This window comes from Tachypleus tridentatus, chromosome 13 (assembly GCF_004210375.1).
Source record: "Tachypleus tridentatus isolate NWPU-2018 chromosome 13, ASM421037v1, whole genome shotgun sequence".
Classification (NCBI taxonomy): domain Eukaryota; kingdom Metazoa; phylum Arthropoda; class Merostomata; order Xiphosura; family Limulidae; genus Tachypleus; species Tachypleus tridentatus.
The window spans coordinates 170,156,896-170,182,145 of NC_134837.1; the positions used below are offsets into that span (position 1 = coordinate 170,156,896).

The window sequence follows — 25,250 nt, forward strand, 5'->3', positions numbered from 1 at the left end:
AATTTCAAAATAACACCTTTTAACATTAAGAGATATTATTACAAACATCAGTGCAATAAGTTCTGTGCCTTTATTTCCACAAAATACTCCAATACCAATTTAATACATGTACAACTACTTACAAAATGAAAAAACTAATGTACAAACTTTAATATTGATATATATTAAGGGTAATGACAAAAAAATTAGACTAAAGATGGAAACAACTCAGAAAAAGAATCTTCCCAAAAAGAGTCACCTAGAAAACTAGTTAACTCTGAAGAACTTCTATCACTTGAAGGTGAAGAAACAGATAGACCAGAATCATATCCTGAATCACTCCAAGATGGTGATATCTTCATTTCCAAAGAGTCCAGAATATCTAAATGACTAACAGTTGAACATGCAGGGAAAATATCTTCTTTGGGAATCTCTATGATATCTTGGCTAACAACAATCTCTGACAGTTTGTCTGTTGGAATGTCCATAGATTCAGAAGATGAAATAGTATGTTCTGGCTGTTCTTGATTAATTTTACTCTCTTCTTTCATTGGAACTGAATCATCAGTGGAATTAAAAGCACAATTATCGTTTGCAAGATCTTCAGCCACATGTGACATGGTGTCAACACTGGACTTCTTATAATAAACATGATCGAATTTGATCATTTCTTTGATGGATTCCAACTTTTCTGATGTGGGCCCCACCACTTGATTGCTGGGTTTGCTTCTTTTATCCTACAGCAAAAATAGTGACTTATGAACTTAGTCATGTTCATGTTTGAATTGTAAATAAACTGCCAATATTAGCTCAAGCAAAATGATGTTAAGGATGTAAAGATAATAGAAGTTTTAGTTATGTTATACCAAACAAAAATGAATGTTTTTGCATAAATATAAAATTAGAGCCACAACAAACCATATTTTGAAAAATACTGACTTTTTTTTTTTTCTAAAATGAAACAACTTAGAACAATTTTTATTACACAGTAAAGCTCTATAGTTTGGTAATACTGATGTGTACGTATTTTTGATTTGTGGTTCATTTATGGTGGGTGTTTTAGCAACAATTAAGTGCTGGATTTTAGTTAAATACATTATTACATTAATCTAAGATATGAAACTTAAATATATGTTTTCAACTAAAATGTAGCACTTCATTGTTTTAGCAAAAACTAAGTGCTAAATTTTAATTGTATACATTATAACGTTAATCTAGGATATCAAACTTCTTAATATGTTTTTACACTGTTGAAAGTTAAATATTTGTATGTTACATTTACACATTATAGTTATAAGTGCATCATATTCTTCAAAATACTGTACTGTTTTCTTGTCTTACTTTTAAATTCACTAGTATCAAGTATTCTTAATAAGATTACATGTCAAAAGCTGTTAAGCCAGGATTTATAATGTAGATATATATAAAAAGCTTACAAGTCATTATATTACATGCTTCTCTGTGAACATTGGCATTTTTTCACATAAAAATTTGTAATTCAATCTTAAAATAATCTTCCATTATAAACAAAAATATCAAACAAACCTGCACAGATTCAGAGCTGAACAAAACTGAGTCTTCTGACTCAAGATTACACTGGAATAGCTCTTCATTGTACTGCTGAAGCAGGTTAAAAAGTTCATCAGACTGGAATAAAAAGGACAATAATACATTTAAATATAATAAATCTGCCTAGTAACCCTTTCACAATAGGTTTCATATAATATACACAAGCTTGTCTACACACTTGCATGCATTAAGTATTTAAATTATAACTTTTGGTATAGCGTGTGCATCTTCACAAAATTTGGTACATTTTCAGTAAAGATTACGTGCTATTCACATGCAAAAAAAATCAGATATTTTTTAATGAAATATTTTTGCTAAAGATTTGTTTGTTACTGGTCTGAGCACAGAGTGATTTCATGTTATAATTAAAAACTATTCTTCACCCAAAAAAATCTCAAATTACTTGCATAATCTTTAAAACCTCCTAAATACATTTCAAACATTTGTTTTTAGTGAAGACTTTATATTTTATATTATTTTCTATATTGTAACTATATGGGTCTGTCACTTAATCAACCTTTGAACAATCATAAAGTAATTAGGAAATAAATATAAATACACATGCAAATAACTACACTGATACCACAAAATTCCACTATAATTTATCAAGCTCACTAAGATTTATTCAGATATTATAAAATATGAAACTTTGAGTAGACTAAAGACACAATCTATCTTACTGAAATCTTGAATCAAAAGAATGTAGAAATATTTTCAAAGATTAAAATGGTGAGGAAAACTACTCTGGGGATATTCCAAGCTGTTGATTGGTTATTCAGATGTTATAGATCAGGGGTTCCCAACCGGTGGGTTGCGACCCCCTTGGGGGGTCGCAAAGCCTTGGCAGAGGGTCACAAAGCCTTGGCAGGGGAGTCGCGTAGCCTTGGCAGGGGAGTCGCATAGCCTTGTTAGAAGTAGCTTGGGATAACATTAATTTTATTTCATCAATTACATTTTCATGTCGCAAGTGCAAAAAGGTTGGGAACCCCTGTTATAGATTGAAGCAGGTGTATGTAAGGGGCCATTTCAAAGAATGGAAAGAGTTGAACAAGACCACCATGTTCGATTCAGTACATAAATCATATCTCAGCAACATTAAAAGGTATGAGATTCTTATTTTATATTCTAGTTTGTCAATATTAATAATTCAAGTTCCTAATTTGTACAAAATTATAGAATCATTATTTTGACATCACAAACATTTAATTTTAAACAGTACTGCATTCAACATGCCACACAACTCACTAATATCCATTTTAAATGTGTTCTTCTAATATTTACTTTTAAATTAAGAAATTAACTCATATAGGGTATGAAAGTATCATAATCTACAATTTGATTCCAAACTTACTGACATAAATTCATAAAATAGTAGTTCAATAAACTTTTGAATAGTAATGAACAAATGTGATATGGCCTTTAAACCCTGAGCTGTTGCTAAAGGGTTAAAGAAATAAACAAATTTGGTACATTGTTTGGATTTTCAATCGTGAAATGAATCTACACAACCAAATTTTAATGGATAAAGTATAAAATGATTTGAATATCCTGAGTTATGTTTTTTAAAAAGGTGTGATTTGGAAAAAGAATGTTCTTGAAATTAGATGAAAAGTGTCCTTGACAAATTTAGCAGGTGCTAATACACAATCTTCTATACATACAGCAAAAATAATTGTTATCACAAATTGAAAATCTAAGGAACCAGACTTGTTAGAGCAGCTCATAATTTCACCTGGCAACTGAAAATCCATGCAATAAAATGACACATCTTTCAGTAAAACCTCACTGGTGAGATATCAAATTATCCGAGTTGGTTAGAAATTATGATACAAGTTAAATGCCTACCATATAAAAATCATTACAATTCCTTCTTAAACAGTTACATATATGTATTTGTTAGAAAATGTAATGTACTAATCAAATAATTTGATATCCATAAGATAATACTTATTAAATCACATACCATTACTTCTAAGTTTTGTCGTATTTGTTTTTGTACCAAATGTCATACGTAATTTTCCATGTAATGTTGGCACAAGCTAATGTTTAACAGTGAAAGCATTTTGTTTGCCATTACAGTAATGTTACTTTAGTTACTCCTTATTGTACTAAAAACTTTCATTCATAGATTAGGAATGATTTATGATTAAGACCATAAAATACTGCAATAATTTTTTAAAACCTATAGTTGACAATATATATACATATATTATGAACCTAGAAAAAAAATGTTGTAGGCCAAACCACCAAGAACATGGCTACAGATATATACATATATCATTGTCAATACAACTTTATGGGCAATGCTCTTCTTCAGGTGATATCAGTTTTTACCAGTATTATGAATCTATATGACAAAAATAGTAACTGTCAATTATTAATAAATTACACAGAAGCTCGTTTGTGTTATCAGCATGTAGTAAAATTGTAACTTATAAGATGATCAAGCATTGTGTAATTACACAATAGGGTTGAGTGATGTGGTTGTGTCACTGTGCACCTTGTCTGATAGTGAGCCTTTATGTGACTGATCCCTACTTTGCATCCTCCAAGAACCAACTACAAATCTACTAAATAGAAAGTGTCACTGTGGGTATATCTATTAATTCACATAATGTATAAGGTACAGAATGTACTCCTGTACAATCTCACTAATACAAACCATACAACTGTCTGCTCTAACACTGCTTTATTTAAAGATTTGTGTAATCTGTTTGTTATGCAAATGTATAGTTAATTTACACACCTCATGGATTATATGATATGTGGCAATTAAAGAAACACTTCCATAACAGTAACTAACATATACATGTGGATGGAAATCAGAGACATGCAAGTCTTGGTTTGACCTTTCACAATGATTAGTGAGAGAGTTCAATCCAGTTCCTCTTTTCATTAGTAAGTTTTTAAATTATTCATTAAAGCACTAGCTCCAACTCAGAATAGCAAAATGCTATTTGATCAGTGCATGTACTTTAAGTGATCCATAGGTTAGAATCTTGATGGATCTTACATAAGGATTGGAAATTAGCAGCCAACTGTAAGTTAACATTCCCTTATTTACTTATATGTATTCTTTGATTTGTAACTAGTGTACATTTGTTCTATCTTCTCTTGCATTTGTAGGACTATTGGAAATAATCATTCATATAAGTTAGTTTGTTTGGAATTATGCACAAAGCTACAGAATGGACTATATGCACTCTGCCCACCGTGTGTATCGAAACCCAGTTTCTAGCAGTGTAAGTCTACAGACATGCCATTTGAGGGAGGTGCATTCCTATAAGAACACAGTGCAAAGAGAAATAAAAATATTACAAATAGAAGATTTAAAGAAAAAAGGCAACTTTAAAGGGGAAACTTCATCATGTCTAAGTAATAACTTTCTGGTTTGTATGTTTATAAAAACTAGATGTTACAAGCAAAACAACTGCACATGTGTAATTCACATTCCTAAAGTTGAGCATTTTAAGTCATCAACATGTTTATTAAAGATTCATTGTGGAAATAAAAAAAAAATTATATATAATAAACAAAATTCCTCAATCAAAATAAAAAAACTTATTAATATTCCTTGGTTGTTTATTAAGATATTACCAGCATTATACTACAGTAAAAAAAATTATAAACATCTGATATATCATGCACTAAAATGTTCACATTTAACTTATACTGAGAAAGAGAGAACAAACAATAATAAATTGTTATAATCATTCTACTTGTACAAACTTTGAACAAATATTGTTTCTTAAACATGTGAGGATCAATATAGGAATATCAGACATAAAATACAAACCTCATCATCACTGGCAAGAAGACATATTGCATCATCAAGAGAATAGGAATCAGTAGATCTTGTTCCTTCTGCAGAGGACTATTAATAAGCGATGCATGCTTAAGAGATCCACTTAAGTCCTTCTCTTCAAAGACACAGTTCTGTTCCTGAAGTGATAATCAAATTGTTTTTTTTCAGTTGATATTCACATTTTGTAGATATACATCCTCTACACAAACTCTTGATAAACAGTACATAAACATGCAAATATATACAAATTATTTTACAAAGCTACACTTCAGATCCATCTGATAACATTATCTAAACAGACATAATGACTACTTTCTTAATTTAAAAACTGAATATGATAAATAATATTGTAAAATCTAAGAAGTTTTACTCACTGCTAGTTGATTTAAAATAAAATTTCTGGTAATGTTTTTATTCAGATACAAAATCTGAGCATAATAAAAATCTGATGTTTTTATTAATAAAAGAAAACATCAAATGATTGAGTGAATGAGTATGACTCTTAAATTCAATATGGTAACATAAAGTTTTATTAAATCTGATAACTCAAATATTATGACTTATTGCAATAAACTAGATAAGAACAGTAAAATAAAATGTAGTTTAACCCATGAAAGTAAATATTACATTTTGTTAACAAAACTTGAAACTTTAAAGTTGAAATATTGTAATGGTTTTAACTAAGCACTGCCACAGCTCATATGACAACATCATGGTACCTAAGTACTATAACATTCATGGTAGCATATAGCCCAGATAAAACTACAGTCACCAACATACTAGTGGTCTTTGATAGGTAAACATATGATAGTCACCTACATTCACCTCATTAAAACACATACAGGATTCACCAAAGGCTTCATTAGCAGATTTGTGTCGATTATGACTACCATGACTTATGTTTCACGTACTGTCTCCAAATGTAATTAAATTAAAGAAAGAGAGAAGGTAATTTAGTACTGTTAAAATGTTAATACTATTGTTACTCAATATACAAGCAACTGCTTAAAATAATATAAGCATGATGTCATCCAGAAGTCCTGCACTACCTGTACAATGTGCATGTGTTCAAGCTGGATGATTAAGTCAGTTACTAAATTAGAGCATGTAAAACAACCAGCTAATTGAAGTTGGATTACTTGAATAGTTGGAACAGAAACACTATGATCTATTATTTATTATTAATTCAAAATTGAAATTAACTGATCAGTAACTCAACTACTCAAAGTTAATGTTTATTATTATTTTTAATTATTTCAACTACACAAGTCCCATGTGAAAGTAGTCAATTAATGATCCAGATGATTACCTGATTTACAAATTCCACTTACCACCCACTGTAACATGCAAAGTACGCAAAGTAATTTTTTTATACCTTATGATAATTTAAACAACTGGAAGAGAGTTAACAGAGAAAAGAAGTGGAAGATATAGATAAATTATCTTCAGACATATGTAGTTAAAAATTAAAATGTAAAAATAATGAATATAATCTACATTCACTGATAAATATTGAGTCTAAAATTCTGTTAAATATGCAAAAAAATTCACTGTAAATAACAAAAGTAGAACTAATTTAACTAGTTTGTATTATGGTACAGACAGATATGACAGCATGCTGGAGTTCAATACCACATTTTCTTGCTTCAATTTCACCTCTCTAAGGCCTTGTCTTGATTTCAGATCTGAGTTTTCATTTTCCAGAAGCATTACTTTCTGTTTTAATGCCTTATTTTCTGATAATAAGGCCACTTTCTGAGAAGAAATGTACACATATACTTGTTTGAAGTTATAAAATAAAATTTTAGAAAATTTTTACAAAGCATTTTAAATACAACTGAAAATCACATATTCATCTCTAGAACAAATGAAAGAAATGTTAATGGAAACCTAACACTAAGAATATATGAAAATTACCATTACATATTAAATAAACATAAGCAAAAAAAGAAAAAAAAAACTACTACAATAAATTCCTCTATTCCAAAAGGTGTTCATGGAGCATAATTTACAACAGCAGTTTAACCAATTGTACTTTACTGTTCACTGGTGTTACATTATTACAATGAATAAAGACTTTATGAGATGTGTTTTTTGTACTTCAATGGTTATCTAAATGAATGTTGTACAATAATATTTCTATGAAATGCAGTTGCATCTTTTTGTGATATAATTTTAAAAGTAGAGTTTTAATGAAAATTATGTAAAAGGCACCAATATTATAATTATCTTATTCATTACACTGGATATAATTTCTGTATTTAAGAAAGAATATGTAGTCAATAAGTGTATGGAAGCATCACATGATTAGACTATTGAATCAATAACAGCTTACTTTTCAAACTAAAAGTTTTGTTTGTATGACACAATTCATTGTATAAGTAATCAACTGTACTCTTTATTTATTGAAGATTTTAGGTTATTAATTAACTGGTATCTCCACAATGACTATTAGATTTCTTTTCTACTGACAAAATGGTAACTTTAACGTACTAATACATATAATTTTAGATAAAAAGCTTTTATCTTATGTTTATATATTGGTAATACTACTGCCAAGTAACAGCCACACACTTTTGTTTTATAATTTTACAATTATTGATTAACTTACATCAGAACTAAAATGGCTTCTGTTTACTTGGTTGCCATGTAAATGTTTTACAATCAATCTTGATTTTGTTTTACTGCTCAAGTTATACACGTGATCCTTATGAATAGTTCCAAGATGTAAGCCTAAGCCTATTAATTAACTCAGAATTATCAGGTGGGTTTAATTGATTTTGATCCTTAGTTTCAATAGCTAGTAGTGTGATACAGGTAATGAAGTCCACAACCTCAAGATAAAGAGATTATGAATTCATTATGATTATGAATTTGGCTTTCACTGGAGGATGGTGCATATTCCTCCAAACTAATCAATGTAGACAGCCACATAAGATTCTGAATATATTTCCCAGATTATAATTTTCAATCATACTCATTTGTGTGATTAAATGTAAGTTAACTTATGTTCTCATAAGCCAAGAGAACAGAAAATGGTTAGCTTTCTAATTTTTGAGCTTAGAATCATACTCCTAAATCCGTCCTTTTAAACTGGTTCTAATTTAAAATGTTTTGTTCTTGTAATAAAATATGATCATGTAATTAAGGTACAGAATTTATTTTTCTTCCAGATTATCACATGTGTTGCAGACTGACAAACATGGCTCTCCAAACTGAAATAAAACAAATATATAATACATATCCTCTGGTTGATGAATACTCAGGTATCTTGTTTATTCGTCTTGTGGTCATTAGGAACACCATGTATACTATTTCATTAAATTCTATTAATGGTAGATATTACTTATTGATAGAAAATAAAGTTCACATGTAACTGGTTTAGGCTTTTCAAACTAAATATCACTATCTTACCTCCTCCTGTAATTCTTCAAGAGCAATTTCAAGCTCACTTAATTTTGCTTTCTTCCTGTCTCTAGCAGACTGGGCTGCAATTCTGTTTTTCAGTTTTCTGTAAAAGTAATCGCAGTTACAAAAAATGAAATAACTTCTTCAAAACCTCACTTACACATACAATGTTAGTAACAAGTAACTAGTCTTGTATATAGTCTACACTGTACACCTGCAACTGGTACTGTAAAAGTACTTATGCTAACCAGCCAATGGATGGGCTTGTAATTGTTACATTACGATATTAAGATACTTCAACAAACAAATAAAACAGTGCAGAAAAAAAAAATTATAGCTATCATTTACTATAACACTAGTAATTATACTGAGTCTTAACTCACAAATAAGTAACTTGAACAAATTAGGTTTTCAAAACTGAAGTGAAGGGAAGTAGTTAGAGAGACTAACAATATACATTATTGGCTTTGCTTTTCCCTTTTTTTTTAAATTTTGATGTTCACCATTTTATGGAAAATGTTTTTATATTAATGGTAAATTTAAAACTCAGAGGTTACAATTAAATACAAATTACAAGGATGGGTTACAGTCTCTCAGTTTTTTCTATAGACTATATTGCTTAGTTACAATGAGTAAATCTTTGAGTTAGAAGGTGAAAATATAAATAAACATATAATTCCAACTTACCTTCTCATGATCTTTTCTTCGAAGCTAAGATGATCAAGTCTCTGTCTCTTCCTAGCCATAACAGAAGGTTGGGTATTTTCTACAGACTTAGATTCTAAGATGTCTTGATCTACTACCAGCATTTTATCTTCTTTATAAGTCTTCTTTCTCTTCATAGTTGATGTTCGAGAAGTAGTACTGATGTTAGAAACTAAACCAAACGGGGTTAGAGAGTCTGAAATTTCTGTTAATACCGAAGGAAACAAGGGCTTTTTAAATTGTTGTTCTGTTGATCCTATTCGATTGTGAACACTTATTACGACAGCCATTTTTGGGTATAAGAAATACTGTTCAACTCCAGCTTCAATTTTACACTTTTAGGATAAAGCGATAGGTGAAGAAATGAAAAATAAATAAATAATTGGCTTACACATTTATAGCCTATACAAACGAAACATACCTTAATTCAAAAACTACTCTAACGTTGTACCCCTCTTTGCTACGTTTCAATTGTGTCAATTTGGGTGCCACGTGGCAACCACTTCAACATACTAAAATGTTATTGGTTGCTATGATGATGTAAGTTATCCGTCAGTTTCACTTGGGTTTTCCTGCAAGAGCTATGATGAAATATTACACGCTTCTGGGAGCAACAAAACAAGAATAACAGGTTTAAATAAAACACGTGTACTCGTAGAAACAATAAAAATGGGATATGTAATAAAAAATAAACATAGAAAATACATACATATTCGGTAATTTGAAACTTACTAACATAAAGTGACGCAAAAATATGTAAGATATGAATTTCTAAAAATTACCTTTCCATGTTAGCATTTTTTACCCTCTTCAATTAAGTCGATCTAAAACTTCTCTCAGTAATTAATATGACAAAAATTTAACAGGCTTTTTAGTATATAATTCGATCACAAGTTTTCAAGTTCTTTCAGTAACTCTTTTTATCAGGTGTAAAGTTAGACTTAAAATTCACTATTTATTGATATTTGCGCAGAAGTACACAATGTACTCTATGCCCCTCCCCACTGCGAGTTCCGAAAACTGAGTTTTATCATTATAAGCCTTTCGACTTACAGCTAGAGGGATTAGGGAGAGGCAGAAAAAAAAAAAAAACAGTTTAAACTGATTTTAGACAACTCCGCTCGTTTCAGAAGGATTTCTACTCTGAAACAATTTGGTAATATCAATGTTAAACCGAGAGAAGAAGCACTTGTTCAAAAAGTGCCAAAACTATTTTTATATTATATAATAATAAAATATGTGCAGGAAAGCTGAACTGTCCCTGTTTCAAGTGACATGCGTATGGGTTTCTTATCAGACAGAGTATGAAGCAAAATACAACAGAATTGTGGCATGAAACATTGATAAGTTCATTGGGTAAACAGTTTACAATAACTCTAACAATTCACGTTGTACTTAGAAAATGACCTCAACTGAAATTTGATATTTTAAATTCTCATTTAAAAGAATTATTTTTTTATTGATGAAATATTGATAGCTACACATTGGACAATGTACATTCTGTCTACATGAGAAACTGGTCCCCGGATTTTAGCATTGTAAGTATGTAAACATACCGCTGCGGCCAAGCAGGTAAACAGTAGAAAATATACACTATGGAAAAATGACCAAGGTATTTAGTATATACATATTGCAACTATACCACTGTTCAAGAGAAGCCAAACGAAAGCATAAAAATTTACAAATTAAGGCATCCCCCGCTGGTACTGCGGTAAGTCTACAAATTTACAACGCTAAAATCAACGGTTCGATTCCCCCGGTGGACTCAGCAGATTGCCCGATGTGGCTTTGCTATAATAAAACACACACACACACACACACACACACACACACACAAATTATGGCTTTGAACAATAAGTAACTGGTTGGTAGAAACAAATTGTTTGACTAAATCATTAATTAACTAGCAGACTCATTGAGGTAATTATTCATTACTTCTCACTCAATGTGACTTACTCACAAATCTATACTTATTTACTCTAGCCTTATCCCGTTTTACATCGCTTAGGGTGTTCTAAAACAACGATACAAATGTCTAAATTTAAAACATATTGTACAGAATTGGGTGCGTTATAGTGAAACAATTTTAATATGTAAATCAGTAAGTCACGTGTCAACCAAAGCCGATTTAAACTTCCAGCATAATGTAATATATCAGGACTACATTTTGTAGATAGTGTGATACCACAAAAAATTATTTGCTTTTGCAAAGGATGTGTAACAGCTTTTTCCGGTGCAAAATATTCATATACTCAGACCATAAAAAATATGTTCAGATCTGGGATTTAGAATTTTTAAGACAAGGCATCCCTTTACACTTAATGACACTGGAAAAAAAGAATAAAGTCAGCTCGGGAGACGAGAACCATTCAGAAATACACCCGCAACAAATTACACCCTAGCATAATAAGTAGAGTATGGAGTCACACAACAGATTTGAACACAAAAAAACAACAACAACAAAAGTCACTAGTTAAGTTCAATCACTTGGTCCAGGTAACAGAATACAACATGAACAAAGAAGATCTCTGTCTAGAAATAAGAATACCAGAATATGTGTTCATCACGATAAGACTTCTAGTAACGTCTTCCGTTGAATTGTTATATATTGGGTTGAGGAATAATTCGTGAGCGTTTTTCAAGTTAAAAAAATATATTCATAAATGAAACGCTTTCGCAAAATATTTCATGTCATTTGGTAGATAATTTTTTGCTCTAATAGATGGTGTGTTTGATTTTCATATGTTTTTAATATTTGCTTTCATTTTCAGCTCATTAAATGGAATGTCAAGTGGACAAAATCGAGCATTTTCGACACCATTTGCTTTTCGCATTTAATTTCTTGCAATTTCGTTTAAAACAATGCATACTATATACCTAGGTATTACATGAACTAAAGTATTATAATAAATGTGTTGGGTGTAATATGTTCATGCATTGAAGTATTGTATAGTCTTGCATGTAATGCTTGAATGAAATTATTTAAAAACACTCATGAATTATTCCTCAACCTAATACTTCAAGTAGTTGGAGACTAAAACCGGTATTCACATTATTTCGTATGAATATTTACTAGTCAAGTCACTGAACACAGTGCCAATGGATTTCTTCTGTTGAATTAAGTGTTAGAAAACCATTGTACTCAGATACTAGATTGATTATGGAAAACATGCATAAAGATGTGGTGAGCTTTTGATATGACAGAGCCTTTGGCAATGAAAACTACGGAATAAAACTGTTGTCAAGATGCATGACATCAGATAGATCATAACTTAATGATATGATATGGAGTGTAATGAATTGGTTAGGCTAAAACCATTTAAGCGTAATGTACTCATCCCCTTGTAAACCCCTGAACTGTTAAATACACTGAACATTCCTATTACTCAAATAAAACAAAGCCATATTAATTTAAATATTCCATAATTAACAATAAAATAATTCTTGACAATTAGCAACATTAACTTTCATAAATACGTACAACATTACAATCATTAATTAACTATGTAAAACAGAGTGCAATCAAAATTATAATTAGTTAAATAAAATATTGTTTTACTCATTTATTGTTCTTAAACTGTCTAGCCAGCAAATATTTTTGTTGACTTATGATACAAAGATAAGATGATATATTGTTCTTTATCATCTCTTTGTTTATATCAATTCGCTTCTTTGTTTATTTTTGTATTTCGTGCAAAGCTACACGAGGGTTATCTGCTAGCCGTCCCTAATTTAGTAGTGTAAGACTAGAGGGAAGGCAGCTAGTCATCACCACCCATCCACCAACTCTTCGACTACTCTTTTACCAACGAATAGTGGGATTGACCGTCACATTATAACACCTCCACGACTGAAAGAGCAAGCATGTTTGGTGTGACGGGGATTCGAACCCGCGATCCTCGGATAACGAATCGAGTGCCTTAACCACCTGGCCATGTCGGTCCTTATTTGGTAATACATCCGACTAGAACTTCAATCACGTCTCTTAAGCAGGTTAAATTACTTCTAGTGAAGCCTTCCCTAAAAATTTACCAGTTGGCCAATTTTCTGACACATTATACTTCGAAAAACAATCATGGTGAATGACTTTTGGCCTGAAATGTCCAGTTTTTCTGTATGCGACTCTATTGCACATTAACTTGGTTATCTTGTGTTTCTGTCCTTGTTACAACTGAAAGTCCAACTTTTGATCAGGAAATCGTCAAACAGTGAACGATGTTTTATGTTAATCATAGGCTGTAAAACTAACTGAAGTGAACAGAACTTCCCTTTTATATTTGAAGTTAATACCCATAATGCGTTCTTCCTCAGTATCCACATCCAACACATCATGCTGTGTAGAGAAGCTTCACACCATAAGAATGACTTATAACTTTCTTCTTGCTGAAATTTTATGAATATTTGTCATTCGCAACAGTCCCTCTTCTTTCTTCATCTCTAGAAAAAATTACCAACTTTAATTGACAAATCAGAACTATTGTTCTCGTAGAAGCAGTGTTAATCATCATATTACAAGCTTCCCATCAATGAATCAATCGCTCCATAAACTGTTTTCCTTAAATAATACAATTTACTCCTTATTTAAACTTGGGCAGAACAGTTATTTTTATTCTCAAAATACTTTATCCATGGTATATAATTAGGGGATGACTTACCACAGAGACAGGTGTAATTTCCATGTTTTCTACATTTATGCTAGTTTACTTTTTCTTGTCTTCTATAAGGGGTGGTTATTATTTTCCAAAGACATTTGTATACATTGTCTAGAAATATGGCCTTTTAAGCTACATTTTTACTGTCCTGTAACATAGTTTGATCTATTCTAAAAAAAAACTGTTGTTAATTAATCTTTTGAGTTATATTAATGATAGTTTAGCTGCAAATTCAATTAATTCAAGGTCTACCACAAAAGTAACAGCTTTCTTCAAAGATAGATGTATCTATTTTATTTTAGTCTAATTCACATATCTTTGTGAATTATGGCATATACGAAATGGTTTCATGTCAACAAATACATCAGTTCATGTGGAGCACTCGGATAAAGTTAATGAACAAATCTCTCCACATCTTTCACAAGCTCAGTTAAGATCTCTTTTTTCTTCCTTAATCCTCCTAAACTTTACTTGAGAAACATTTTCTGGTGTTATAAATGAAATCTATTTGATAAGATGACCGCTAATGCATAGTAAATATTACGGTTTAAATTTTAAATTTTAAAAATAATCTACCTGATAACTTAATGACATTGATCTCAGGCTTCAGTTTGTGAATCAGAAAACTCTCTTCTTAAGCTTCAGTTAAAAAGAGTGCATTTTGGTTCACAAACTGAGGTCTAAGGTCAACATCATTCAGTCATCAGGTATATTAGTTACTGCACTTCTCTTTAGGAAATTGCTTAATGTAACTAAAGCCGATTTTTTTAATGTTCAGCAAGATGAATAGCTTGGTGTTAATTATTCCATCTAATTACATCGTAAATTATTTCAAAATTTGCTTGATATACCTCTCATATTGTCTTTTCACCAAAATGTAATGGTTCTTTGTTTGGATGATGTTCTTGTATTGGTCTGCCGATTTTATAATTTAACAAAGTAGTAGTGTAGCTAGAGTTATAGATGATACACAGTAATTGTAGCAGTAGTACATCATATGGGTTCTCATACACCACACTTACTGATGCTTGATGTTGGAATTCTCGAGTGATGTTGAAAGAGGTGTCGCTAGTTTGATCCTTGCATTTAGAAATTCATTCTTCAGATGTTTTATCCACTCTTATTCATTTTTTAACTGCCTGTTTCTTTCTTGTTGGTCTTCTGTCAGTTTTCCAACTCTTTAATTGTTTTTTTCCACTATTTCATTATATACAGCAACTTTTTCATCAAATTTTGAGCACATATCACCACCTTGAAGTTGATTGTTTTTTAGCAAAATAATCTCACTTCTGAAACTAACTTTGAGTGGTTTCTATTGGTGGATGAGTTTTATCATGATACTAATTTCACATAGCTTGTACGTTATAAACATAAACGTAAAATTACAAATTACAACACAGAAATAACCGTCTGATAATAACAGACAAACTGACTAAACATACACAGGAACTTAACGATTTTGTCGACCAAGAATACCTTGTTAGCAAACTCAATTTTTAATAACTTTCTACTCCAGCTTGAATCATCAAACATCCCTCTGGTCAAAATAACAATATAAGTGATTAAATTAGAAACTTAACCTGCAAAAATACAATTAACTTTGATTATATTGATAGTAATACACTGAATGTTCTTTAAAGGTTTTCTCTAAGCCTTTGTTTAGAAGATGGTGTCCATCTCTACTTGCAGCTGTGCAAAGAAATAGAAGATGTCCACTATGTTCTTTTTCTAAGATGAATTGAACTGGTAATTATGAGTTACTAAGATTTTCAAGAAACTTGTGTAGTTTTTATCTTTAGTATACCACAATAAAATAAAAGCGTCATCAACATATATAAACCATTTCATAGGTTTATATAGAGCACAGGTTAATGCACCTTTTTTAGTTTTTGCGTATATAGTTCACGTACAATAGGTGATAGAGATCTTCTCAATATTGAACAAAGATTTAGATTGGTTCAGTATGGTAAAGTTGTGTCTACTTTTATCTAACTGCATATGATCGAGTTTGCTTGCTTATTTTGTTGAATATTGTGCAAAACTATTCAACGGCTATTTGCACTAACCGTCCTCAATTTAGATAAGATAGAGGTAAGGCAGATATTCATAATCACCTTCCGTGAACTCTTGGGCTGCTATAATATAATAATGTTTTGGGCCATCACACTATAACATCTCCATGGCTGAAAGGGCGGACATGTTCATTAATTGGTTTTGAGCCCTTGGCCCCCAGGATGTGAGTCGAACACCTCAACCATCAGGCCAAGTTAAATGGTTATGAAAAGTTATTACATTTCTTCAAACTGCATTTTACAATTCTAAAAAACATGAGATAGTACTAACTGTTGACACTAAAACACTAATTTCCGCAAAAGGTCGAGCGCCCTAACAACCAGACCAAGGCACAGAATAATTGAGAAAATTTCCATTACTGCTTTAAGTAATGAGAAGGTTTTTTTATAATTTGCGTAAAGCTACATGAGGTCTATCTACGCTAGCCGTCCCTAATTTAGCAGTGTAAGATTAGAGGAGAAGCAGCTAGTCATCACCACCCATCGCCAACTCTTGGACTACTCTTTTACCAACGAGTGGTGGGGTCCACCTTAACATTATAGCGCCCCGCGGCTGAAAAAGCGAAAATGTTGGTGCAACGAGGATTCGAACCCGTGACCCTCAGATTACGAGTCGAACACCTTAACCCACCTGGCCATAAATAAGAAGGTATAAAACTACTCAGATGTTACGAGTCTGTAACCAACAGTCTTTAACATTAAATCTGAAACCAAGTTCTTAACCATAATTTCATTTCTACCGGGTTAAAGCTTTTTTAACCATTCCAGTAAATAATGTTTGAAGACATGTTTTTTGTTGTTTTTAATAGTGCTTAAAACATTCTCCCATAAATAACCTAGAGTAAGTGGACCAGGACGTTGTGGTTAAATTTCGGAAGCTTCTAGCAAAGGATATGAAGATATTTTACACAAAATGGCAAAGAAACCAGCAAACTGTGATGAAATAGAAATCTATAGGAAAAGAAAATATCACTAAGATGTCTTACTGAATTATTTCATTGAAGTACTATTAATTTTAGAACTTGCTGTCCGTATTATCAACCTTGGCAGTGTATAATGGAGATTAAACGGACAAAAGCACATAAGCTTCAGCCATAACATAAAAAATACCTTTCAAAAGAAGGTTGGTTGACTGTAACAGATAAAAGCCTCCAAAAGCTAAACATGCAAAACGTATAGCGATATTCTCTTTGTTCAGTAAATCAGCTCGAAAATAATAGTAGCGTAAAAGAGATCTTTAAGCCTATAAATGGTGACAGAAAATAGTTTTACATTACAATGTCCTATGTCAGTTCATGATTAATTTAAAACTAAATGTGGTAAAAGTTCCCATTGAAAAGTTACGCATCAGTTTTACCTTTTTCGTGTAAGCTGGATTTTACCTTCGCACATTTCTAATATTTGATGCGTCGCTTACTAAACAACGATATATTAGCTAAAAATAAAGTTTGTGCTTTATACGAGTTGCGAGGATAAAACTATTTAACAGAAACTTTGTTCCAGAATAGTATAATGTTATTTCTGCATTGTTTATATTGTAAAAGTAAAGAAATTGGATCCCAAAGAAACACTCTATTTCGTTTCTATATATTTACTACAAAAGTTCATGAAATAAGTACTTTATACTATAAAATATCCTGATTTGGGTTCTCTTTAACGATACCGTCTTAGGAATATGAAAATTGTTTCTTTCAAAAACCTTCTATCGTCTCGAATTATTTGGAAATAACTATCGCGTACAAGATATATTAAAGCTTATCCACTAAATTCCTTGTTAAATTTCCTAGAAACGATAAAGAGTCTTATCACAATAACATTACGATAAAATTTTGGCTTTCCTATTATACAACTATACGAGCTATTTCAAGTCGATTAATCTTCCAAAACTTGTCATTGAACGAAATTTTTGATACTATGATTCTCTATTTTGAACGATATGTATTATATCTGCGATTTCGAAACTAATGACAAACACGTATTTTCAGGATATTTAAAATTCTAGTAATGTGTAAGAAGTAGGGATAAAATTTTGTATGGATATGTTTTTGTAATACATGTCAACAGTTCCGCCAACTACAAAGTTTATGAAAAGTAACGCTTTGTTGAAAGCATTGAGATATCGTCGGTTAAATGTTTACACAAAACCAAAGAATGATGATTAGGTCTTCATATAATACAAAATTTAACTAAAAAACGAAAATAACGACAGAGGAAACATAAAAAAAGAACATCAAGTTTACGGTTTTTAAACTTTTTCTGATAGCGTTTTAGATATTTTCTAAGTTTTATTTTGAAAAACAGTTTATGGGTAGCGAACGTCATCACTAACGATTCTTGTTTCATGATGATATAGAACGAATTAAAATGAAACTAGGAATCGTGTCATCACATAATATGTGTTTTCTTTTCTTACTCGTTTAATAACAGCTGTTGTTAGACAGAATGACACAGAAGACAAATGTGAAACCCTATGGGAAGTTTCTTTACGATTTCTCACATTATCAAACGTTGCTCTATATCTTACGCTTTGTGACTAAAACGTACCTACTTTTTGTTCAGATTGGTTCACGTTTAACGAAACTATCACTTCGTGAGGAACGTGAGAATGAAAATAAAAACGCACGACACACTATTCACATAGTAAGTTTTTAACGTGTCGTTTCCTTCTTTGAAACAATTCGACGATGTTATTGTCCTCAATAAAGAAAAATCGAGGTGTGTACTTTTTGGACACTAACGAAATGTCATTTGGAAACGTTGAACGTGTCTAAAAGAAAAAGACTTACGATTCTCGGTAAAGTTAGAAACATATATTTTAACCGATCGTGAATAATTTCAAGTACTTGTGTTGTTTTTCTAATGGATGAAATGGAAAGTTTAACAGGTTAGTGACAAAGTCGTGTTTCATAATCCGTTTTAGTAAACTTAATGTATTTGTAGACATTTGTCACATGAAAGGTATAAAACACTACGTAACACAAATTTTGTTCCTGAGTGGTGTTATTTCTTAATTGCTTATATTGTAAAAGTAAAGAAAATCGCCATTTTCTCCTTCAAACTTTGCTTTCGTTAATTGCTTAAGGAAATTCAGAAATTAAGCTATTTTATATGTAAAAACGGGCAGAGTTGCACATTTTCATTTACATAATGTGTGAATAATACAACAAATGAACCAAGATTTATATGTATTTACACTAAATTTATATAAAAATGTTTAGAATAGAATAGTTTTTCGAGATTTCCGACTCTAATACAAATCACTTTTACGTATCTGCCCCCAAACGAAATCTTCCATAATGTTTTCTTTACAAGCGCCCAGGTCACAAAAAACAATGTTTGAAGAAAAAAATAGGTCTTTTCCGTTTACTTTAGTCATAAGCTTTTGGGGAATAATACTTTCTGCTCAGGAAAAAGAAAAATGAAAAAAATGTTACGTAGTGTATTATTATTAAGGTTTTAATTACTCAATCAACATTATTCGATATTTGTGAAGTTTTATTTAAACTTTCAACAATAACTTCTAAGTATGTGACTGGAGACGTTCTAAATAATGAGACTTTGAAACTTTTTATTACATTCGAAAACATTGGGACAAATAATTTATTTTTTTGTAAATGATGATAATCTCGTATTTGGAGAAGTGTGGCGATTCTTTCTCTATACGTTTTGGGTTTTCGCTTTTATTTACTTTTAAAGCTACCTTAATTTTATAGAAATTGCCATATCATGCAGGCGAATACCGTTTAATATAAATCAGGTTTCATTGTATACTACATTTATAAGTAAATTTATATTGTTTAAAATTTTTTTTATATAAAGTCCTCTGCGTGTTATTCAGAAAATCTTACAAAGAGAAGTAACGGAATTCACAAATTCCCCAACTTAGTCTGTTGAAAGTGAATTAGTTTAACGCACTCTTTACTTTCGTTGTTTATCACTATTTTCACCATCACATATTTCTAAATTTGTATCTTTATATTCTGTTTCTTCTATTTCGTGCAAATGACATCTTAATAGCCTTTATTCTTAATCAGCTATAATGCGGAAAAGTACCAAGATGATAACTAAACGGTTTATACATTTATTGTTTAGAAGTATATATAACTTTTAGTAGATTTAGAAACCTTAGAACTTCACCGTCTTTTCTTTACAGTTCTTTTACTTTGAAATTTTACTAGAAATTTTCGTTGGAATTTAACAAAAATGTAGTGATTTGAAGCTTCATTTTAACCCTCAGGTCTAGAGTTTGTCACTTTCTTTTCGTGCCTTTCTTTGCGATATTTAAAATAAGAGAAAACAACGTAGCAGATCGTGGTTTCGATCCACGGACCTCTGGTTTATGGGCCCAGCACGCTCCCACTGTGCCACTCTGCTTCGTTAGCTTATTTTTACTATAAAAGTTCATAAAAAATACTTTATGCAATAAAATATATTGATGTTCGTTGTTTCTAATGGGCACTTTTCATGAAGGTGTAAATTGTTTCATTCATAAACCTTGTATGGTCTCGAATTGCTTTGGAAATAATTATCGCGTACGAGATATTTCAGACCTTATCTACTAACTTCCTTGTTAAATTTCTTAGAAACGATAAAAAGTCTTATCACAATAACTTTACCATAAAATTTTGGCTTTCCTATTATAAGTCTATTCGAGCTATTTCAAGTCGATTAATCTTCCAATACTTGTCCTTGAACGAAATTTTTGATACTGTGATTCTCTCTTTTCAACGATATGTATTATATCTGCGATTTCGAAACTAATGACAAACACGTATTTTCAGGATATTTAAAATTCTAGTAATGTGTAAGAAGTAGGGATAAAATTTTGTATGGATATGTTTTTGTAATACATGTCAACAGTTCCGCCAACTACAAAGTTTATGAAAAGTAACGCTTTGCTGAAAGCATTGAGATATCGTCGGTTAAATGTTTACAACAAAAGCAAAGAATGATGATTAGGTCTTCATATAATACAAAATTTAACTAAATAACGAAAATAACGACAGAGGAAACATAAATAAAGAACATCAAGTTTACGGTTTTTAAACTTTTTCTGATAGCGTTTTAGATATTTTCTAAATTTTATTTTGAAAAACAGTTTATGTGTAGCGAACGACATCACTAACGATTCTTGTTTCATGAGGATATAGAACGAATTAAAATAAAACTAGGAATCGTGTCAGCACATATGTGTTTTCCTTTCTCGTTATTCAGTGTTTTCCATTCTTACTCGTTTAATAACAGCTGTTGTTAGACAGAATGACACAGAAGACAAATGTGAAAACCTATGGGAAGTTTCTTTACGATTTCTCACATAATCAAACGTTGCTCTATTCCTTACGCTTTGTGACTAAAACGTACCTACTTTTTGTTAAGATTGGTTCACGTTTAACGAAACTATCACTTCGTGATGAACGTGAGAATGAAAATAAATACGCACGACACACTATTCACATAGTAAGTTTTTAACGTGTCGTTTCCTTCTTTGAAACAATTCGACGATGTTATTGTCCCCAATAAAAAAAAATCGAAGTTTGTACTTTTTGGACACTAACGAAATGTCATTTGGAAACGTTGAACGTGTCTAAAAGAAAAAGACTTAAGATTCTCGGTAAAGTTAGAAACATATATTTTAACCGATCGTGAATAATTTCAAGTACTTGTGTTGTTTTTCTAATGGATGAAATGGAAAGTTTAACAGGTTAGTGACAAAGTCGTGTTTGATAATCCGTTTTAGTAAACTTAATGTATTTGTAGACATTTGTCACATGAAAGGTATATAACACTACGTAACACAAATTTTGTTCCTGAGTGGTGTTTTTTCTCAATTGCTTATATTGTAAAAGTAAAGAAAATCGCCATTTTCTTCTTCAAACTTTGCTTTCGTTAATTGGTTAAGGAAATTCAGAAATTAACCTATTTTATATGTAAAAACGGGCAGAGTTGCACATTTTCATTTACATAATGTGTGAATAATACAACATATGAACCAAGATTTATATGTATTTACACTAAATTTATATAAAATTGTTTAGAATAGAATAGTTTTTCGAGATTTCCGACTCTAATGCAAATCACTTTTACGTATCAGCCCCAAACGTAATCTTCCATAATGTTTTCTTTACAAGCGCCCAGGTCACAAAAAACAATGTTTGAAGAGAAAAATAGGTCTTTTCAGTTTACTTTAGACATAAGCTTTTTGGGAATAACACTTTCTGCTCAGGAAAAAGAAAAAGGAAAAAAAATGTAACGTAGTGTATTATTATTAAGGTTTTAATTACTCAATCAACATTATTCGATATTTGTGAAGTTTTATTTAAACTTTCAACAATAACTTCTAAGTATGTGACTGGAGACGTTCTAAATAATGAGACTTTGAAACTTTTTATTACATTCGAAAACATTGGGACAAATAATTTATTTTTTTGTAAATGATGATAATGTCGTATTTGGAGAAGTGTGGCGATTCTTTCTCTATACGATTTGGGTTTTCGTTTTTATTTACTTTTAAAGATACGTTAATTTTATAGAAATTGCCATATCATGCAGGCGAATACCGTTTAATATAAATCAGCTTTCATTCTATACTACATTTACAAGTGAATTTCTATTGTTTATAATTTTTTTTATATTAAGTCCTCTGCGTGCTACTCAGAAAATCTTACAAAGAGAAGTAACGGAATTCACAAATTCCCCAACTTAGTCTGTTGAAAGTGAATTAGTTTAACGCACTCTCTACTTTCGTTGTTTATCACTATTTTCACCATCAGATATTTCTAAATTTGAATCTTTATATTCTGTTTCTTCTATTTTGTGCAAATGACATCTTAATAGCCTTTATTCTTAATCAGCTACAATGCGGAAAAGTACCAAGATGATAACTAAACGGTTTATACATTTATTGTTTAGAAGTATATATAACTTTTAGTAGATTTAGAAACCTTAGAATTTCACCGTCTTTTCTTTACAGTTCTTTTACGTTTGAAATTTTACTAGAAATTTTCGTTGGAATTGAACAAAAATGTAGTGATTTGAAGCTTCATGTTAAACCTAAGGTCTAGAGTTTGTCGCATTCTTTTCGTGCCTTTCTTTGCGATATTTAAAAATAAGAGAAAACAACGTAGCAGTGCGTGGTTTCGATCCTCGGATCTCTGGGTTATGGGCGCAGCACGCTCCCACTGCGCCACTCTGCTTCGTTAATTCACCTTTAATATAAAAGTTCATAAAAAAAATACTTTATGCAATAAAATATATTGATGTTCGTTGTTTCTAATGGGCACTTTTCATGAAGGTGTAAATTGTTTCATTCATAAACCTTGTATGGTCTCGAATTGCTTTGGAAATAATTATCGCGTACGAGATATTTCAGACCTTATCTTCTGACTTCCTTGTTAAATTTCTTAGAAACGATAAAAACTCTTATCACAATAACTTTACCATAAAATTTTGGCTTTCCTATTATAAGTCTATTCGAGCTATTTCAAGTCGATTAATCTTCCAATACTTGTCCTTGAACGAAATTTTTGATACTGTGATTCTCTCTTTTCAACGATATGTATTATATCTGCGATTTCGAAACTAATGACAAACACGTATTTTCAGGATATTTAAAATTCTAGTAATGTGTAAGAAGTAGGGATAAAATTTTGTATGGATATGTTTTTGTAATACATGTCAACAGTTCCGCCAACTACAAAGTTTATGAAAAGTAACGCTTTGCTGAAAGCATTGAGATATCGTCGGTTAAAGGTTTACAACAAAAGTAAAAAATGATGATTAGGTCTTCATATAATACAAAATTTAACTAAATAACCAAAATAACGACAGAGGAAACATAAATAAAGAACATCAAGTTTACGGTTTTTAAACTTTTTCTGATAGCGTTTTAGATATTTTCTAAATTTTATTTTGAAAAACAGTTTATGTGTAGCGAACGACATCACTAACGATTTATATTTCATGAGGATATAGATCGAATTAAAATAAAACTAGGAATCGTGTCAGCACATATGTGTTTTCCTTTCTCGTTATTCAGTGTTTTCTATTCTTACTCGTTTAATAACAGCTGTTGTTAGACAGAATGACACAAAAGACAAATGTGAAAACCTATGGGAAGTTTATTTACGATTTCTCACATAATCAAACGTTGCTCTATTCCTTACGCTTTGTGACTAAAACGTACCTACTTTTCGTTCAGATTGGTTCACAACCAATTAACGAAACTATCACTTCGTGAGTTACGTGAGAATGAAAATAAATACGCACGACACACTATTCACATAGTAAGTTTTTAACGTGTCGTTTCCTTCTTTGAAACAATTCGACGATGTTATTGTCCCCAATAAAGAAAAATCGAAGTTTGTACTTTTTGGACACTAACAAAATGTCATTTGGAAACGTTGAACGTGTCTAAAAGAAAAGACTTAAGATTCTCGGTAAAGTTAGAATTATATATTTTAACCGATCGTGAATAATTTCAAGTACTTGTGTTGTTTTTCTAATGGATGAAATGGAAAGTTTAACAGGTTAGTGACAAAGTCGTGTTTGATAATCCGTTTTAGTAAACTTAATGTATTTGTAGACATTTGTCACATGAAAGGTATATAACACTACGTAAAACAAATTTTGTTCCTGAGTGGTGTCATTTCTCAATTGCTTATATTGTAAAAGTAAAGAAAATCGCCATTTTCTTCTTCAAACTTTGCTTTCGTTAATTGGTTAAGGAAATTCAGAAATTAACCTATTTTATATGTAAAACGGGCAGAGCTACACATTTTCATTTACATAATGTGTGAATAATACAACATATGAACCAAGATTTATATGTATTTACACTAAATTTATATAAAATGTTTAGAATAGAATAGTTTTTCGAGATTTGCGACTCTAATGCAAATCACTTTCACGTATCAGGCCCCAAACGTAATCTTCCATAATGTTTTCTTTACAAGGGCCCAGGTCACAAAAAACAATGTTTGAAGAAAAAAATAGGTCTTTTCCGTTTACTTTAGACATAAGCTTTTGGGAATAACACTTTCTGCTCAGGAAAAGAAAAAATGA

The 25,250-nt window shown here is 30.9% G+C and overlaps 1 protein-coding gene across 2 annotated transcripts; it reads right to left on the reverse strand.

Moving 5' to 3' along the window:
- Window positions 1-47: 47 nt before the first annotated feature.
- Window positions 48-10,474, reverse strand: LOC143238573 (X-box-binding protein 1-like). 2 transcript variants are annotated; one of them, XM_076478928.1, is made up of 6 exons: window positions 9,449-10,474; window positions 8,768-8,864; window positions 6,986-7,108; window positions 5,345-5,490; window positions 1,525-1,626; window positions 48-716 (listed from the first exon to the last, which is right to left on the reverse strand). In XM_076478928.1, exons 1-6 carry the CDS (start codon window positions 9,754-9,756, stop codon window positions 644-646), a joined length of 849 nt encoding a protein of 282 aa, XP_076335043.1. In that variant the 5' UTR covers window positions 9,757-10,474; the 3' UTR covers window positions 48-643. The 2 variants fall into 2 exon arrangements, with proteins under 2 accessions (XP_076335043.1, XP_076335044.1); XM_076478929.1 differs by lacking the exon at window positions 6,986-7,108 and having other exon boundaries at window positions 9,449-9,985.
- Window positions 10,475-25,250: the final 14,776 nt, after the last annotated feature.

Excerpts from the sequence above, each read along its gene's own strand:
- LOC143238573 (XM_076478928.1), bottom strand. The coding sequence starts at position 9,756 with ATGGCTGTCGTAATAAGTGTTCACAATCGAATAGGATCAACAGAACAA. Across the intron at positions 8,865-9,448 it reads GAAGAAAAGATCATGAGAAG|AAAACTGAAAAACAGAATTG; the intron begins GTAAGTTGGAAT and ends TTACTTTTACAG. Across the intron at positions 717-1,524 it reads TCAGCTCTGAATCTGTGCAG|GATAAAAGAAGCAAACCCAG; the intron begins GTTTGTTTGATA and ends TTTTTGCTGTAG.